This window comes from Pocillopora damicornis, chromosome 3, assembly GCF_964200805.1.
Source record: "Pocillopora damicornis chromosome 3, jaPocDami1.2, whole genome shotgun sequence".
In the NCBI taxonomy this organism is placed as follows: Eukaryota; Metazoa; Cnidaria; class Anthozoa; order Scleractinia; family Pocilloporidae; genus Pocillopora; species Pocillopora damicornis.
The window spans coordinates 26,759,122-26,778,707 of NC_142672.1; the positions used below are offsets into that span (position 1 = coordinate 26,759,122).

The window sequence follows — 19,586 nt, forward strand, 5'->3', positions numbered from 1 at the left end:
ATGTGATCATTACAATGCTTTTCTCTGGTAAAGGTGATAACGACTTAAGTCAGTGTTTTTGTTGCTTAGTACAATTAGTGATGGAGACACAGTCGACGATGATTGCATGCGAGGTCCGATCGCAGCCATGAAAAAGTTTATGACTTCGTTGTTCTAGAGCTCTCATTTCATGGAAGATAGAATTTCGGTTTGAAATTTATGGCAAGTCTGGTAATGTTTTTCCTTTTTAGCTTCCAGCAGTTCTGTGAGATGTCTAGGACAGCTAATTAAAACGTTAATGCTCTCATTTTGGTCTAGAATACATGACTAGGAAAGGGTATGTTTAGACGCGATCGATTACATAATTGCACGGCCACAAGCAACCGTAACCGTGTTGTAACATAGTTTTATTGATGCATTTAAAGGTTAGGGTTACGTTTTTTCACCCCAAGAATAAATTGGAAAAAAAATATTTTTTTTTTAAATAGTAGGAGATTGTGCCAGTGTTTTTGACATGCAGGAAACAGCTGAGTTCATGACACGCAAAATGACTTAAGTTTGCTGTAAACACAACCCGTCGACTTGTGTTATTCTGCCAATACGGTTGTCTATCTTCTCTATGTGATTTGATTGGTGGTTCAAATCTGTACTGGATAAGTTACTGGTTCAAATCCTGTAACTTATTGAACCTCAGATGCTCTCAGCCTGTGAAGCAGGTTCTCTGTAACACTTGTTGCGGCAGATGTCGTTCAATACGTATTCAAAAAGAGTCGTGCAAGTGAAATATGAATTTTATTAGTACCTGCGGGACAGACCCACCACTGGTAGCCCCTATATGCAGGATGGAAGACCAGGCAGTTTGTGGGTAGCTGATATGGATATCTGGTACTGATATATGCTGAAAAATTGGATAGCATTTTAGGTGCAGTCTGATTGGCCACTCAAACTCAAATTGCCCTTTCCTATTCACCTCTAAGCAATGAGTGCAGATTTGTGCCTGAAAGTATTGTAATCCCTGCAGGAATAAATGTATTGAAATCATCTTTTTGTGTTTCTTTTGTCTCATTGTTTGAGTATAAACTAGAACAACTATTTACCTCTGTCAGTGTTGGTGGCTAGCAGTAGATATTTACCTCGCCACTTTGCAGCCCAGTAAATATCCAGCACTATAGCCACATATACTTGGGTGAATAGTTGTTAATTAACACAGTAAATTTCATAAACATTTTATGGTTATTTTACCTGTGTGTAGGCTTGTCCCAGAAAATGGAGTACTATGTAGTGGTATTTACAATGGCAAATGTAAAAGCTGCAACAAGGATGTGGAGTTTTGGTCCGTTCCTACCCCTGTCAATGAGGTCAGTTTCACACTAAATGGAACACAGCATAAAGTTACCAATCCTGACCCAGGAATGAGTTTGAATGAGTGGATCAGAAATCAGCCTGGATTACAAGGTATGTTGCAACTAAGTGTACATGCTGTAATTAAGGAATGAGATCTCAAGTGTTCTGGTCTGTAACATGGAATGGTGCCTTAAACTGGAGTTATTAGCCTTTCAGCAATATATTGAACTTTCTTTCAGTTTATCAGCAGCATAACCCATGTGTGATGTTGGAGAATTAAAAAAAAGTTTGCAAAATATGAGCTGTAGGCCAATTACAGTCTTTTTGTGTATTATTCTACAGACATCCCAAGTAGGTTTTTATGCCAGGGAAAGCAGTAGAAAGTGATGTGCATTGATTTCAGAGAATACCAGTCACTGAGTGTATGTTTTTGCAAAAAGTACCAGTCCCTCTCCCACCATGACACAGTGCAATTACATGTGATTATGTGATTTATGTTTTGTATTCTCTCTGTCAAGTGAGCAGACACAATTAGTTTGTTTGTTTTATCATTTTGTTGTATTAAGGAACAAAGGTGATGTGTCGTGAAGCTGGCTGTGGTTGTTGTGTGGTGTCAGTCACAAGGCATGATCTGAGTGTTGGAAAAGATGTCACTGTAGCTGTCAACTCTGTAAGATGACTTCAGATCTATGAATTTCTTTTTGCCATTTTAAATTGAGAATGTGCTACACATCCCACATGCCTTTATGGTTCATCCTTAGGACACATACTGACCTTGTGTATATATGCAAGTAAAAAAACTTGGCAAGTAGATAAAAGGTTCTGTTATTATTTTCTTGCTTCTTTACAATAGATTTACATTGCACATATATCACACTGGCTTCATTAGTTGAACACAACATTCTTAATATATGTGTGAATAGATGTGTCAATCAAATTAATTTTGGTTACATGATCACAAGGCTTCTTTGTTGTTGTTTTTTTCTTTTCAGTGTCTATTTCCTTTGTGTGGTGTAAATGGTGGCAAAGTTACAACAATTGAAGGAATTGGAAAGTGAGTTACAAAAAAAGTAGTGAGCTTAGTTACTCAACTACACTGTTTAAGTTGTACTTTATCTGTTGTGCAATTGTAAACAGAGAGCCTAAGTTTGACACACAGATGAAACACATGTACATGATGCAAACTTAAAGGTTGTGTTATATATGAAGTGCTGTTGGAGATTTGAACTTTGGACTAAGCTCAAGCTGGTGGCCAGAGAGGAACAAGAATCTAATGCCTTTAGCTACTGAGCTTGATTACAAGTCCAGTGTTTGAACCTGTTTCTTCCTCCATCATTAGTACTATAATTTTTGACTTTTACATTTGGTAGATGGATGATTATTTTGAAACTTCACCACTGCTGTAAAACTGTTTGTACATGAAATTTAGCTCTAAGTCCAACTCTTTTTGAGATTTGATGTTAATTGTCATGAATGCTCTTTTTTAAGAGCCTGTTTTAGTTGAAGGTCGTAAAACCGAAACCAAAGTACTTATTTCAAGGGTCAATCAGAGAAAATAAAAAATAACAAGGATTCAATGAAAACTGAGACTGAAAACAAGCAAACTCTTAAAAACTTGAGTGAGTGAGGCTAAGTGAGCTGGCTTACTATTGATTTTGGTTTTGTATCTTATTGGTATAGGTATGTGTTTGTATAAGGTCCAAATTCCTCTATACTGTCAAAAGATTGTGGTGAGGCAAAACCAAAGGAGCCCTCGATTAATCACTCCTTACATTGAAAATTGCCCTACCCTCTTTTTTTTTTTTTTTTTTTTTTTTTTTTAGTCGTTTTGATGGATTCAATCCTATCCAGGAGAGATTAGCAGAACATAATGGCAGCCAGTGTGGTTATTGTTCACCAGGATTTGTTATGAACATGTACAGGTTTGTATATTTGCAAATCACAGTGCTGTTACTGATATCAGATGATCACTGAAAGAAAACTATGTACTAAGTCTTGTGGCATAACAAGAAAGATGATTTCAAGTAGATTCAGTTTTGTTAATCAGTGCCTCCAAGACCAAAGTAAACAAAGGTGACAAAGATTTAGAAGGAACTCAGTGCTTGTTCCCTGAGGATTACTTGCCCTTTCGGGACTCCAGTGAGAGTGGTCATACTGGAAGATGTCTTTGAATCTAAGATAAGATCTGTTTCATGATTGTGAAACAGTTTCAAGTCAGTGTGGACAAGGTTTCCTGTGCACACCAGATAATGTTAAGAATGTCATTATTAATAGTTACATCATTTTGGTGCATTAATATCAATGGGTTGCCTGTGTCTGTCTCCAATTCAGTACCTGAGATTCATTGAGATTGGTTTTTTGAAACATTTCCTCTTTCTACTGAGCAGTTAAATACTGTTAATTACTTTCTACACTGAGCAGTTAAATACTTAAATAATATTATTATGTCAGCAGGGTATTAATGGATATAACAAGTATATTAATTTACTATTACTTTCTTTGATTAGTTTGTTGCAGGAGAATCCCAGTCCATCCAAACAACAGATTGAAGATAACTTTGATGGAAATATCTGTCGCTGCACAGGTAGACCACTTTTGTGTGTGGAATTCCTTTACATATTAAAAATAAATGTTCTTAAAAACACTTTTTTTTTGATTGAGTATTAAGGAAAATGTTGGCTAGATAAGGAGACATACATGTATCAGGACTTGTAAAAAATGGCAACCATGTTCTGTGAAAAGTGTCTTTGAATTACCTCTTAACCCTTCAACCCTTGAGAGAGACCACCATCTAATTTCTCCTTACAGCAACACTGCTGAATCAAACATTAAGGTCTTAAGAATAACGGAAATTATCAATATTAAGAGGATCAGTAAGACTTGATTGTTAAACATTCTCCTTGTCAGTACCACAGGATATATACAAAGAACAGTGAGGAGAATCTGTACTCTGATACTAGGGTGTAAATGACTAATGTGCACATTGAGAACAAAATACCAAGAACTCTAAATTCAGAGAAGGTGGACAGTAGAGAAGCAGTTTGGAGGATGCTCCATGCTTAAAAGAGGAACACGTGAGCTAGAGATACATGTAGAGAAGATGTACAATCATTTACTTGAGAGAATAAATCAAGTCCTATTTCATTTGTCATTGATTATCGGACTAGGTTTCTCTACCTTGCATTTAATTTATCATCTTCTGAAACAAATTACTGATTCAGAACTTGATTGCATATTTTTCTGATGCATTCAGTGTCATGTGGAGCTCTTTATGCGAGTATTTTCACCATTTTTTTTTTCGGTTAGGCTACAGACCAATTTTGGATGCAATGAAAACATTTGCAAAGTCTGAAAATCCAATAGACATTGAGGTAAGAACAAGACTTCATTTCAATCATATTTGACTTGCCCACCATTGATTTTCAATGTGTCCTGACAGGTTTGTTTTCACAGAATGGTAAGTCAAGGGCTCTTTTTCCAAGTTTATTGGTCTTTTTTGAAGGCTTCTATCCAGAGATGCTGAAAATATTTTGTAATAACCCAGATGTTCTTAAAAAAGATTTGTAAGGGTTTTTTCTGTCTTTTTTTGACATATTGTAATGACTTTTAAATAAATGTGTTTTGTAGGGGTTATTTGGGGTCATCATACAAATCACTCCCCTCCTCCTCCATCATGGGAAAGGAAGAATGTTGTGTAGCAGGCCCAAACAAAGACTTAAAAGCAGATTATGCTTATGACACTGGAGAACTACTTTCATGAACTTCTTAGTGTCAGGTGTCACCATGAATAGTAAACCCCATTAGCTTATCAGAGTTTTCTGCAGCCGATGATGTTAATTATTTTATCATATACTGACTTTCCTCACTAGGAAATAACCAAGTGTTCAGGTGTCTGTGGCAATGGAGGTCTCAATTGTACAAGGAAATGTCTCACAACATCTGTTTATGAAGTTAGTGGTGTACTTTGGTACTCTCCAACAACACTGACTGATCTGTACACACTCATGTCAAAGTACAAAAACAACAAGATCAGGCTTGTGGCTGGAAATTCTGGAAAAGGTACACAGTCATTTTCTTAGCCGTTGACTGTAGAATGTTTCTTGCATGTCGTACAATTTTGTGAAAATAAAAGCTGTGCAAATAGTCTTTATGTTTTCCATTGACCTCTAAATTAACTCTTTACACCCTAACATCAGTATTCATATTCTCCATACTGTCCTCTGTACATTTACTAAATGTACTGACAAGGAGAATTTGTTGAACAATCAAGAGTTTCTGTAGTTGGTGATCATAATAATTAATTCTCATGACATAAATGTGTGACTTAATGGTGATGTTGTAAGGAGAACTTAGATGCTAGTCCCTCTTAGGGGTTAAAGGGTTAAGGGCACAAATGGTTTTGTTTGTGTATATTTTTTATTTTAAAATTTAAAGGTGCAGGGTTGAAAATGAATTTTTTCATTTTTGAGAGAGAGAAAAGAAAGTTGTTCATGCATGATGCATAATTATATGGGTTATAGAAAATGAAACCGGTTTTTGAAAAATATTAACCAAATCACATTTTGGTATTTGCAGGTATTTACAAAAACGATGGTCCTTTTGATGTGATGATCGACATTACAAAAATTGAGAAACTCCACACCATACCAAGTGTAACTGAGGTACATTATTTACTTTAATATGATCTTTTTAAGCTCCACTATGGTGCACATTCCTTTCATTGCCCACAGGGCAGCTACAGCCACTGAGTGGTTATAATTGCTAACCCTTTAACCCCCAGAGGTGATTTACATGTAACTTCTCCCTATAATATCCATACATTATTCTCAAAAGGGTGATGAGAATACTCAATATTATCAGGTAGAAGTTGTTATCTTGATCTAACACTAAATTCCCTTAACCAATTTACAAGGAAATGTGTAGAAGCTAGAAGGGAGAATTAACAATCAGATCTTGGGAATTAAAGGAAGTGATCAGTGTAGTGCTAATCTTAACCTTTTGACCCCTAGGAGTTACTAGCATCTAATTTTTCCAAATAATTTCTTCCCTGAATCAGATATTATTGTCACAGGAATAAAGGAAATGATCACCCATTAAAGGAAATCTTGATTATTAAACAAATTCACCTTGTCAGCTCCTTAGGAAATGTATAAAGAACAGCATGTAAAATATGCATACTGATGTTAGGCTGTAAAGGATTAAAAGATGCATCAGGAATCACAATTTAGTTATCCCCAAACCATCTCAAAGATATCAATGACCAGCCTGTTAACTTGCAGTAGTAAAGACAATATAAACTGAAATATCTTGTGTACTGTTTGTTTTTACAGGTACCCAATGGTGATCTTGTCATTGGTGCTGCTGTTTCCCTGAACACTCTCATAAATGTGCTGGATAACCAAGCTGAGAAGATGTCTGGTTACAAAGTGTTAGCTGATCATGTGCGCAAGGTAATCACACCAACAGAGATTCTAACCATTTCAGATAAAAATGCCAACTTCTAAGGATGACAAAGCTTTAACCACAAAGGTCAGGGGGGTTTAGCTTTAATGAGCATTCCCTCTTCTACACACCTAAAAGTCCACTGTAATGTTAGGGGCATAGCCAGCCCATTGCCCTGTAGGCCCAGGCCTACAACCTCCTGTTTGACTTTTACAGGGTGTAAAAAGAAGTTGGACTTTCTTTACATTATACTTACAAGTTCTCAAATAACAAAGAAGCAGCATTTTGTAATGTTAATTAGGTTAGCATTAGGTTAGCATACTTCCAGATCTCTGAGAATGCCTAAAATGAGTCAATAGCTGGATATGCCTGTTGGAAAGACTTAGTTTACATTCATTACTTAGAATTCTAGAGGCCTAGTTGTTCACCAGTGTTAAGATGCAGTTTAAAAAAAAGCCCTTAAACATTATTTTCCTCTTTTTCTTTTATCATTGTATGTAGGTGGCCAATGTTCCTGTTCGGAACGTAAGTAATATTTTATTTTGTGTTTATCATTTACTGTTACTTCTTTGGTGGTACATCAGTAACTAACAATAGTATTATATCCCTATAAACGGTCAGTCATCCATCTCAGTAATCAGAATTCCTAATGAAATGTTGGGTATCATTTCTCTTTTCTTTTTTCCCTCTGTTGCTGTTTCCATGTGCAACCAGCAGACCCAGCAAAGGTGACACAGTGATTACACAGAGGTGGAATTTCATTAATTATTGTTATTAAAATACCAATGACTAGAAACTTCTCATTGTAGGTTGCCAGTATTGCTGGGAATTTGATGTTAACACATGATCATCCTGATTTCCCGTCTGACATTTTTACCATCCTTGAGGCTGCTGGTGCAAGGCTGATTATTGGTAAGGGCTTTTCCCCCTTTCTCTCAGTGCTTGTGGTTGTTGATCTGTTACCAAAAAAATTGTTGACACCTCACTAGGTTATAGAATTGACAATTCTCTTTCATCAAATAAAAAATGGGTGAGATTTAATATTAATTTTGGAGAGTGCCAGTTCTTATGAGGGGATCATGAAAGCAAAACTTTATGCAATCTAGCCATGGTTGGACTTTCTTGTGACACAGCAGAAAACTTTGAGAACTACAGAAAACAAAATTAGTATTAAAAACTGTTAGTTATGGTAATCAACCAGGGGTAATCTTACTCTTATTTTTATCCTTAATTCAACCAGCTCACGTAATTAAGATTGGCATGAACAACTGCGAAGTATCCCACGATCCATACAGCATTTTTAAAATTTCTAAACTTTCAGTTAAAAGCAAGGGAAGGTAGTTGAAATAAGCAATCACAAGTTCTCAATGAATATAAAGTATTCGTTGTTGTTGGTTCACTACATTGTTAATTAACCATGGAATCACTTTTCAACCTCTCTATGATGAATGTTTATCACATTTGAATAATTAGATAGAGGCCAGATAATTTTCTATGTACCAGTTTGTGGATACAAAAATCTTTTGTAACAGTATTTCTTTACTGGTTGTCATGTCTGTTTCTGTCATATTTGCTGTGAGCTTGTTATGAAATGATATGTCAACTTTTATAGCTGACAGTTCAACAGCAAGTGAAACTCAGTATTCACTTATGCAGTTTCTTTCTTTGGATATGACTGGCAAGGTATGTTAACACATGTAAAAAAACTTTTTTTAATTTGCTTTAAATAAACCCCACTACATCCAGAATTTTTGTCTTAATTTTCACCATTTCGTACAAGTCACATGAATGAAAATTAGTCCTGAAATTTTTAGGGACCTTTTAAAGATCAGGTAGACAAGAAGGCATCTTGATTTGAACTTCTTTATTGTAAATTAGTTACAAATTTACAAAAGCTAGGTTTTGACTCCTTGTTTACTCGAAGTTGTGCCCCACCTTCCAATGGGAATTAAGGTGGGAGGTGAGGACCAGCTCCATTGGGTACTTGTTAGAAATTCTTTATATAACGTTCAAGGTTGTGGGTGTGGTTGTTTGATTTTCTTTTTATTGATAAGCTTCCAAAAGGATCATGGTGACAGGAATTTTTTTTCCAGTTATCCTCACAGAACTTAACATTCTTAGTGAGACCAGAATTTATTAATGACTTTCACCCATAGTTAGATGACATATAACCTCTTCCTACACTGCACCTGAAAAGCTGTGGTTATAGTTCTGTTTATTGTAATGGCAGTACCACAAATAATTCTTTTTACTTCTCCAGGTAATCTTGGCAGTCTTGTTACCTATATTTACAAGTGACTACATCATTTGCACCTACAAAGTTATGCCAAGATCGCAGGTATGAAGATTGCATTTGATACTAATAAATGTCTCTTATCTGCAAAACATTTTAATATCTTTTTTCATCAGCTCCTGTGCTTTAATTTTGCATGCAGATGATACATGTGTATCTTGCTGCCTCTCCATCAAGGCTTTTTGATACATGTATAAATGATAATTAATGACTTTTAGCAAATCTAACTTTCAGAATGCACATGCTTATGTGAATGCTGGGTTTGTAGCAAAAGTTGACAAGAGTACCATGACTTTGAGTGCTGTCAGGATTGTCTATGGTGGAATTGAGCCTCATGCAGTAAGTTAATACATCATACAAGTGTAATATCTTTGAATATTTTGAGAATATTTAGTAAACAGTGATGAAAGCTATTGTATTAAGTGCAAACTGTTTAGTCAATGGACCATTCAATAGCTTTTGATCAGTGGAAAAGTATACTTAAGAAATCATTGATTAGATTTTTTTTGGTAAAATTAACTAAGCCATTCAAAAAATGTCTTCAGATACACTAAATATTTGACTTAAGATGCGGCTGTTTTGAAAATGACCAGGCAGCAACCTTGGCTCACATATAAAACCACAATGGCTGGGTTAAAACTGCTTTTGCTTTGCTAATTGCTGAAAAACATCACAATTTTATTTTACCTTTTTGCAAAGCTCCTTACTGTTCAAACAGTTAGTTGAGAGATGAAAACATAGGTTAACACAGCCAGGTTGCAAACCAAGATTCAAAATCATAAGGTAGTTTACATTCAGTTGAATTGTAGTATAGAGATATTAGTAGTTTGAGGAGGTTGATTTTGAACTTTTATTGCACAGATGCACCCTTTCAAAACAGAATCTTTCTTGGTTGGTAAAACACTTACTGAGCAGGCTACTCTTGCAGGTGATTGCTGACAGAGGTTTTTGTGTCAAATATTACATCTGAATCAAGATGGATTTTGTTTTCATAGTATTTTTGTACCCCTTGGTGTTATTGTTGAAGTTGATGTACCATTCACTTAAACTCACTATATATATATTATAGTCATTAATACATGTATATACCACTCAGGTGACTAAAAGTGCTTTTAGTGTGTGCTAACTGGCTAATTTACTCTTTGCCTTCATCTTGATGAACAATTGTTAACTACACTGATCATGCAAACACAAAGTTTGAGAATGAATTTCTTAACCTAATAATGACATTCTCACTGTAGAGAGTCTGCAGGAAAATGGATGGGCATTGAAACTAAGGAGTGGTTAGCTTCCTTTTTCACAGTTGTAAATAAATGTTTAAATTTTGACTGAACCTTTTTAAAGGCAAAGTGATTCTGATAAGCTCACTTGGAAGAAGTGTATATTTTGATCAGTCAAAATCGCTTTGCATGAGAGCATTTGAAAGCCAATCAGAGAGCCCTAATCCGTACTGGAAGACTTCACTAAGCTGTTGTTTAGTCTGGGAGAGTCAGTAAAATTACTGATACCCAGTTTTTGTTGTTGTTGTTTTTTTTCTCAGAGGCTTTGACTACCCTTGGAGAGGAGATTATCCCTGATTCCCCTCCTGCAGGTGTAAGCAAGGAATACCGTAAATCACTAGCTCTTGGCTTGTTTTACAAGGTATTGAAATTTATATCTCTGAAACTTTTTTCCTCTCAACACTTCAGCTCAACTTTCCAAATTGTATTCAAGGTCATATTTTGGCATCATGAACTCCACATTTTATTTAATGATAGTACTCTGTCTACTAGTTACCCAGTAACTATTAGTTAGTTAACTATTAGTTAGTTAGTTAATTAATTAGTTAACTTCACATCATTTCACTGCACAGGAAGATATGAACTCAATAAATTGACCTCGCTCCCAATGTGTGGCTTCATAGCTCAGTTGGTAGAGCATCGCACCGGTATCACGGAGGTCACGGGTTCGAATCCCGTTGAAGCCCTGATTTTTTTTCAGGCTTCTTCTTTCCAATTGCTTAAATTGGAAAATTTACTGCGATGATCACATTTCACTTTCATCTACAACCGCAGTACAAATATGAATTATTTCATATAAAAACTTCACATCATTTCACTGCACGGGAAGATATGAACTCAATAAATTGACCTCGCTCCCAATGTGTGGCTTCATAGCTCAGTTGGTAGAGCATCGCACCGGTATCGCGGAGGTCACGGGTTCGAATCCCGTTGAAGCCCTGATTTTTTTCAGGCTTCTTCTTTCCAATTGCTTAAATTGGAAAATTTACTACGATGATCACATTTCACTTTCATCTACAACCGCAGTACAAATATGAATTATTTCATATAAAAACTTCACATCATTTCACTGCACGGGAAGATATGAACTCAATAAATTGACCTCGCTCCCAATGTGTGGCTTCATAGCTCAGTTGGTAGAGCATCGCACCGGTATCGCGGAGGTCACGGGTTCGAATCCCGTTGAAGCCCTGATTTTTTTCAGGCTTCTTCTTTCCAATTGCTTAAATTGGAAAATTTACTGCGATGATCACATTTCACTTTCAGTACTCTGTCTGTTAACTTGTTGCAAGGGTGTTTATGGAGTACATAATTATGTACTATTCTTCATGGTGACTTACTGAATTAACTTACAGCATATTGCATAGGAACCAAAGTCATAGTCATTTTTCTCTTTTTCATAGTTCTATTTGACAGTTTTGGGTGACAAAGCATCAGCCAGGGTTAAGTCTGCGGCAGTGCCTTTTATTCGTCCAGTATCATCTGGCACTCAGGACTATGACACACAAAAGAAGGAATATCCGTTGACGAAACCAATGACTAAACTGGCTGCCAAGCTGCAGGTAAGAGTTTTTGCTGTGGGCTGCTGAGCTTGTAAAGTAAAAAAAATAAAGCATTGTATATTAAAATGTGTCCAAGTGGCCTACCTCCAGAAAGAGCTCTCAAACATGCCCTAATTCAGCTTACCCCCTTCCTGCTCTCCAACCCTTAATTCCATCCACCCTCTCTGCTGTTAGCCAGCTTGCGTGCTCTCTAGCCCTCTGGCCAGTGTGTGATCAATGTCTCTTTCCTTTTCTCCCTTTGCCCCTATGTCTGTCCTCGTTTACTCTCTATTTCTCCATAATACACAATTTTTTTCGCCTTGGAAAGGTAGAAAATTTAGCTTTGAAGAGAAGGGTCCCGGAGTGTTTGGGATATATTTGGTAATGGTAATGGCAACTTTATACATGGTAAATCCTTCAGCAAATATTATTATTATTAATAATTAAGTGATACAAGATCAACTAATCATCCCTAACTAAACTAACTAAACTAACTAACCTAAACTACATACTAAAAGCTGCTCTACAAGGATGCTGTGTTAAAACTCATTCCAAACTGTGGTGATGTATGTTAAGTTTAAAATCATGTAAAGATGTTGCTGCATGAAGGTCACTAGATAGGCTGTTCCACAACCTGGCTCTGCTTTAAGAGAAACTCTTCAAATAATTAGTGCAGGGCTGCAGAAGAGCCAATTTATTTTCAGTATTCCTAAATCGATGTGATGTTATGTTGTTTTGAAATACAAATCTATACTCTCAGATACTCAAGGGTCATCCCATGTAAAGATTTGTACATCATAACAGCAGCTGATTCAAATCTTTGATATTTGAGTTTACACCAACCCAGTACCTGGAACAATTCATCAATATCATAGTCATCATTGGCACACATTAAAATATGGGCTGCATGATTTTGGAGCTTCTGAAGCTTTTCAGAGAGACCACTGCCACAGTTGCCCCAGACAACACTACTAACAATAATTAAAATATGGCTGAACTAGGCTATCACATACATTAATTAATATATTAAAGGGTATAAGATGTCGTATTCGCTTGATTGCGCCCAATGAAGAAGTAATTTTTTCGCAAATGTTCTGTATACGATAGCTTTTGTCTTGACATGAGACACAACACCTCCCATTGTTCTTGTTGTAGTCCTTTGTAAGTTGAGGTAACTATTATACTTGAATCAAAATGTGCATCATGGAATTGAGAGGAGAGTTGTGTGCATTTTTCCTCAGACATCTGGTGAAGCTCAGTACATATCAGACATTCCCATGCAAGGTGGGGAACTTCATGCAGCCTTTGTCATAAGCACACAGGTAATCTGGTTTCTATAAGGACTCACTCACATATGTTTTTTTATCAACTTATTTACTTGATCCATGATGAAATTGATAGTAAGGGCTCCTTCTCTTGCTATAAGGGTTACTGCTCAGGTGATGATGAATTTCTTGAAAGGGTGTTGATTACAAAATCCAGCAGATACAAGTAAGGTCATGTACATGCTATAACTTTGCCCTGCTCTTGTGACAACTGAATTTGCATTTTTTTTTCTTGTTGAATTTTTCAGGGAAACTGCAAGATTGATTCCTATGATGCATCAGAGGCCTTGGTAATAAAAGAGTTATTGTTATTTTTTATCATGATAAAACAACATACAGTTTTCATAGTTCTGTTCACCCTTCATTGTGAAGCCTGGTTTCTTGATTCTGACAATAGACATTCATTACTGTGAAAAGCATTTTATCTTTTAATTTTATTTCCAACTATTTCCCATATAATTTCATAATTTACCTTCACAGTGTAATTGGTTGCGAAGATCAATCAATAACAGATGAAGAAACCTTTAAAAAAAAACTTTCAATTAAGGCATGTTTGTGTAGGTTAACCCTTTAACTCCTGTGAGTGACCAAGACAGAATTTCTCCCTACAAAATTCATACAATATCAAGCAGACAGTGTTGAGAATAGAGAAAATGTCAATTAGGGAATTATTAGCTGATCCAATACCAAATTCTCCAAACTAACATCATAAGAATTGTGTAGCAGACAGTAGGAGTATTACTCTTGTGATCTTGGGAGTGAAAGGGTTAACTTATATGCACAAGAGAAACAGGATGAATAATTTGGACAAAAATGGATAAAAAAGTTACTTTTAATAGTGAAATTTCTATATTTGTCTTTCTGGTAAAGAAAACAGCTTGTAGGTCATATGTGACGATTAAAGAATAGTTTGTGTGCAAGCTCATTTTCTGAAATTACTTTATGATTGTAACAGAAAATGCCTGGAGTTGTCAAATTCATCACAGCAGCAGATATTCCTAAAGGTGGCATTAACAATTTCACACCAACATCTTTTGGTTTAGCAGTTGAAGAGGTAGGTTCTATAGGTACATGTAACAGTGTAATTATTTTCCTTAGTGTTGGTCACTTAACAAAGATTGCCTGATTGTCTGGATAAAACAGTTTCTTTTTGCTTGCAGATATTTAGTTCAGGAAATGTTTCATATGCTGGGCAAGCCTTAGGAGCTATAATTGCTGGTTTGTTAATAGTTGTTATCAGCTTGCTTATTTTCTATATGTTTATTATTGTCACCCAAGACTTATGCTTTAAGCCAGAGACATTTAGTGAGGATGTTATGAACATATGACATCACAGTGCCCATTTTGTTGTAGTGTTGGTGTTCTGAACCGTCCTTTTCCCAAACAATAAAATAAAGCAGTGGTCATGTTTTTGTTCTCAAAAATCCTTTTCCTATGCTGTGCTTGAGTGAAAAAAGTCTTCATTTTTAGTGTTTCTATTGTTTATACTTACAGGTTTTTAGTGCTGTTTTGTAATATGACGAATGAAATATTACATTTTACAACTATTACATGATCATCATGATAAGTCTCTCTCTCTCCTTCCTTGTGGTGATTTTTCAATGTAAAATTGCTCCTGTCTTTTTCCACAGTTTTTTTTCTTCTTTGTTTACTGTTTTTTTACAACAGGTTGTGTGGAATTGGCTTATCTCATGTCTTTCATCTTCTTCCTACATTCCTGGAGGGAATTTAATTATCAGTTAGAACTTTCTAGCCCACTTTTATCCACTTTTGTAATGAACTCTTCAAACTTTCCTAAAGAAAAAAACCAAAATTGCCTTTTCATTTTGTTAAAATTGTGGATCTCACAGGCTTGCTTGGGCTAATATCCAAACACTTCAAGATTCATAGAACAAAATTTGAAAATGTCTATCTTTACTGCAGATACTCAGCGGCATGCAGATGAAGCAGCCAAAGCTGTTAAAGTGACATACAAAGATCAAGAACCTCCCTTACTCACTATTGACGAAGCAGTGGCTGCAGAGTCCTTCTTTGATCCGCAGGCCAAGACAATTACTAAAGGAGATGCTGAAAGTAAGTAACAAATGAAGCCCTGACTTTGAATAAAACCACATGGCTCTTGTCATGTTGTACAATAAAACTGCATTTGATTTTGGGTTGTGCATGGTCTTATCTGTAGACTGGCCACCATAAAGAGTTTAAAAGCTGAGGTTTCAATCTCTCTGACAAGGGCTGACTCAAAACATATTCAACTTTTCCAACTCTTTACGGTGGCTATTTAACGATATAAACTTAGTCGGTAATACTAAATTACCTTGTTATACTCTCCCACCGATGTAGCACCACAGTTTCTTTGGAAACTTACCCCCTTTATTTACATCCTAAGTACCTATGCCTATGATAGTTGGGCTGCATATGCTGTGTTTAGGATGGTAGTGACATCTGACTTCTTGAAAGATCATTTAGTTTACTTTGATGCACCCAGTAAACTGATAACCTTTGTTCATTCTGTGATCAACTCCAATACCTACTCTCTTTTCCTTTACCAGGGATAAATTGAGAGTGGAAATGCAATTCTGATTCATTCTCAAATTGATGTTATTTTCTTTTTCTTGATTAGCTGCAATAAAAAATTCACCACATGTCATACAAGGGGCGGTATCTACTGGACACCAGTACCACTTTCATATGGAAACTCAGGTGACCAATGAATAATTTTCTGCTTTGTATTTCTTGGCAAGAATACAAAAGGGTTTGTGGAATGGCCACTAGTGGTTTTGCCAGTTCCTTTTTTACAGTCATGGGACTTCATACTTTTTAAAATTAGTTTTCAGTATTTTAATGCTTGGTGAATTTTTCTCTGTAGTAAGCAGAAGTCAAATGTTAATGCTAGTAACTTAGTGAAATTGCTGTGAAGATGAAATAAAATGTTTCCATATTTGTAAGTACAGTTGATGAGCTTATCGTACATAGCAAAACATTTTTGTTCATTTTCACTAAACCACAAAGAGGATCAGTTCATGCTTCTGAGATGATGTGGATTAAAAAGGATTTAGCTCTTATGTCACTCCCCTTTTGGGAAAGTTAGAATCAATGAGAGTTCAGTTTGAAGATAGTGTTGATGTCTTCCCAGGCAATCCAAGCCATGCCGTGTGAGCAAATATATGGTGCATCAAAATTATCATTTAGTTTTCACAATGGGGAGAAAGCTTTGTAACCAGAGATTTGTCCAGAGCTACCCTAAGTAGAGTGATATTTGCATGTTACAGTTATCTTTCTGCTGCTTGAATTTGTCCTGCAACAAGTTACTTTTGTATGCAACAAAATATTCTTTGATGTTGTTGTTGTTCTTTCTCTTCCAATATGCACCGCATGATTGGTAGGCTGCACTATGTGTCCCTGAAGAGGATGGTATGACTGTCCATTGCCCTACACAGTGGGTAGACCTTACTCAGGCAGCTGTGGCACAGACCCTCAATTATCCAGTCCAAAGGTAAATAAATACTTGATATCTGTAATAGAGATGTATGGGAGATGAGGAGCATGGAGAATAGGGATATGGGAGATAACAATCTATGAAGATAGGGGATACATTTTTGTGGGGATAGGGATTTATGGGAGGTAAGGATCTACAGATGGTATTTCCTAGAATAAGCACCCTCCCCCAACCAAGTGCCTCCCCTTGAATAAGCACCCCACTCCTCCCTTACTTTCTTAATTAGTAGGTATACATGGAGGTATTTGGAACCCAGCCACCATGCCACCAGAAAGACTTACCTTCAGCGAGCTCACCACCAAAGTGTAATTTATCTTGCCACCAAGGCGTGTTACCTTGCCTCTAAACACTCAAGACATCCGCTAGCAATTATACTGTCGACTAGCAGTATTCTATTTGATATCTTTGATCAGATCAAGTTGGTGGCTTTTGATTGTTATGCACATTTGACTCACCTTCTGCCAGCTTGAAAAAACTATTGAGCCTACAGTATGGCTATGTATGGCATTCTAGACTGATAGCAATCCTCACAAGACTTAAGATCTTACTTAAGAGTCACCGAAAGCTTTGAATTTATACCAAATTAGCTTGCAACCAAAGTGGTGAGTTAGCTGATAGCCACTTGGTGGTGGCAAGATTGCCTTGGTGGCAAGATGAATGTAAACCACAAGGAAAGTCTGTTTTATTGTCAGTTTATTTATGATCTTTAAACCTTCAACTACAGTGACATCGGTACAGGAGAATAGTTTCTTAGTAAGGGCCCCCCTCAATAAAAAACCTTCCTTCCAATAAAAGCCCTTCCTTTGAAATAAGCATCTGGGTGCTGATATGTAAGAATATGGTATAGGAGATAGGCATATGTTAGAGGTTACGATAAAGAGGGATAAGGAGATATGGAATGCAAGGTGGTGATTGTAATGGAAGAACAACCAGAATTTTCTATGTTGTATTTTTAAGTGTTAATTTGAGTGTTAAGAGATGTGGAGGTGCATATGGAGCAAGAATCACTGGAGCCAATCATGTTGCTACAGCATGTGCCATAGCTGCGTATGTCACAAAGAGGTAAAACATTTCATTTCTTAGCTTTTCCACTAGCTTACAATTAGATTCCAATTACTAAGTACTTGTCAAACAAGAGCGTTAATATTATAAAAAAGTATAACTTGAACAACACCACAAGATTATATTTGTGAAACATTCTTTTCAAACTATAGACCTGTTCGGATGAGGTTGAATCTTAGTACCAATATGGAAATGGTTGGAGTAAGAGAACCTTACAAAGCAACTTATAAGGTACATGTAGTTGGCAGGATGTTATTTTCATGAATCAAGTAATTTGAGAAAAATTAATTTCAGGTCATATTGATAGTGTCAATCTGTCTTAGATTGCATTATCTCTGAAGAAAAAGTATGGTTTTCTTGTTATTTTCACAGTCCTATCACATAACTATGATCAGAGGTTGAAATGAATTTTGTTTCTCTAGCTGAAATACAAAAGTTACGCAGCAGTCAAAGAGATAAAAGAAAATATTGCAGTCATTCAATAACACACTATAGCTTGGTTTCTCTACAGTTTTGATTTACAACCAGGCTCTTTGTGGCTTGAAGTGTTCTAACTTACTGTATAATTATACTTAAACTAGTAGTAGATTTAGAGGGATGGTAAATTTTGAGCTCAGTCATCTTAGTGAGACAAGTCAGATATGAACCTTGAATACAGGGTGGCTTACTAACAAGTTCCATTGCAAAAACCGACCACCCTTGCAGGTTTAATGTTATTTAAGTGTGTTGCCTTGCTTACAGCTGTGGCTTTCCAGCTCAGTTGGTATAAGCCCCCAACTACATGTAGTATAGGGGGCACGGTTTGAATCCCGTCAAAGCCTGGATTTTTTTCAGGCTTAACTTTTCTGCAATAGGCCATTGTATAGTTGTGTACTTAGTTGCCAAGCCTTTGATTTGGAGTGAGGCTGAAGGTGACCTTGTTGCCAAAGAGACCAGTATCTAGTTAGCATGATAACAAAGTAATTTGCATTTAAAAACCAGCAAGGTTGTATCATAACAAATTAAGTCACCCTTAGCCTCACTCCTGTTTAAAGGCTTGGCAACCAAGCATGCAACTGTAAAATGGATTATTGCTGAAATTGCTACTCGATTTTCAGCCACAGCTCCAAATTAAATTTATGTCTTTAAAAGTTATAAGCCCCATTGGCTCAGTGGTAGAGGATTAGAGTTTGAAATCTTAAGGTCCTGCCTCACTGACCAAACCAATAACATTCACATTAGTCTTCCCTTTTTTCTGTGATTACAGGCGGGTGTGGCAAGTGATGGCAAGTTGAATGGCATTGATGTTAACTTGTATGCTGACTGCGGCAGCACACCCAATGCTATTGATGTAGGTACAGCACAATCCTGGGTTGACAACGGTTAGTGCCAGACTTCATGCTTTAATTCTGAATATCTGAGTTGAATTCTTACTTTCAGTTAATGTAAATTAGTTGAGAGCATATTTTCTTGTATCAATTAATACAATGCCACTTAGCAGATGAATTTATTCATGCTCATTATTATCCTGTTAGATTTTGCATTAATCTAATAGATTATCAATTATCTTTTGAGAAGTCACATGTTAACACAGTCAAACAAGCCAATAGCTACTGGAGCAGCAGCTTGAGTGTGACTTGCAAATATATTTGTCGGTCCAATTAACATACATTGAGCACTTCTAGACAACTAGTTTTAGACAACTAGTTTTAGACTTGCTTGAGGGGGTAAGTTGCTAAAGAAACTGTAGTACTGCATTTGTGGGAGAGTATGACAGGTTAATTTAGTATTATCAACTGAGTTGATAATGTGGCCCTTTGTCAGAGTGATTGATGAAGGGCTAAT

At 36.3% G+C, this 19,586-nt stretch overlaps 1 protein-coding gene and 1 long non-coding RNA gene across 5 annotated transcripts in view; one reads left to right on the top strand and one right to left on the bottom strand.

The window, feature by feature from the left end:
- LOC113684296 (xanthine dehydrogenase/oxidase) overlaps positions 1–19,586 on the top strand; it is a 32,060-nt gene that overhangs the window by 275 nt on the left and 12,199 nt on the right. For all 3 annotated transcript variants that reach the window (XM_027201638.2, XM_089199346.1, XM_089199347.1), the window contains exons 2-28: positions 1,232–1,434; positions 1,890–1,993; positions 2,316–2,377; positions 3,147–3,245; positions 3,831–3,907; positions 4,630–4,694; positions 5,193–5,382; positions 5,899–5,984; positions 6,654–6,773; positions 7,267–7,290; positions 7,575–7,677; positions 8,378–8,448; positions 9,026–9,103; positions 9,293–9,397; positions 9,920–9,986; positions 10,599–10,699; positions 11,742–11,900; positions 13,121–13,201; positions 13,453–13,494; positions 14,160–14,258; positions 14,365–14,422; positions 15,128–15,277; positions 15,825–15,904; positions 16,588–16,697; positions 17,658–17,762; positions 17,915–17,993; positions 19,009–19,123. In XM_027201638.2, coding sequence (XP_027057439.2) covers positions 1,232–1,434; positions 1,890–1,993; positions 2,316–2,377; positions 3,147–3,245; positions 3,831–3,907; positions 4,630–4,694; positions 5,193–5,382; positions 5,899–5,984; positions 6,654–6,773; positions 7,267–7,290; positions 7,575–7,677; positions 8,378–8,448; positions 9,026–9,103; positions 9,293–9,397; positions 9,920–9,986; positions 10,599–10,699; positions 11,742–11,900; positions 13,121–13,201; positions 13,453–13,494; positions 14,160–14,258; positions 14,365–14,422; positions 15,128–15,277; positions 15,825–15,904; positions 16,588–16,697; positions 17,658–17,762; positions 17,915–17,993; positions 19,009–19,123 — 2,633 coding nt within the window. The remainder of the gene's footprint in view (positions 1–1,231; positions 1,435–1,889; positions 1,994–2,315; positions 2,378–3,146; positions 3,246–3,830; positions 3,908–4,629; positions 4,695–5,192; positions 5,383–5,898; positions 5,985–6,653; positions 6,774–7,266; positions 7,291–7,574; positions 7,678–8,377; positions 8,449–9,025; positions 9,104–9,292; positions 9,398–9,919; positions 9,987–10,598; positions 10,700–11,741; positions 11,901–13,120; positions 13,202–13,452; positions 13,495–14,159; positions 14,259–14,364; positions 14,423–15,127; positions 15,278–15,824; positions 15,905–16,587; positions 16,698–17,657; positions 17,763–17,914; positions 17,994–19,008; positions 19,124–19,586) is intronic.
- On the bottom strand, positions 746–3,761 carry LOC149049109 (uncharacterized). Of its 2 annotated transcripts, none has more exons than XR_016184695.1 (3): positions 3,634–3,761; positions 1,222–1,349; positions 746–877 (listed from the first exon to the last, which is right to left on the bottom strand). It is a non-coding gene; the product is annotated as an uncharacterized LOC149049109 (long non-coding RNA). The 2 variants fall into 2 exon arrangements; XR_016184694.1 differs by lacking the exon at positions 746–877 and adding an exon at positions 946–994.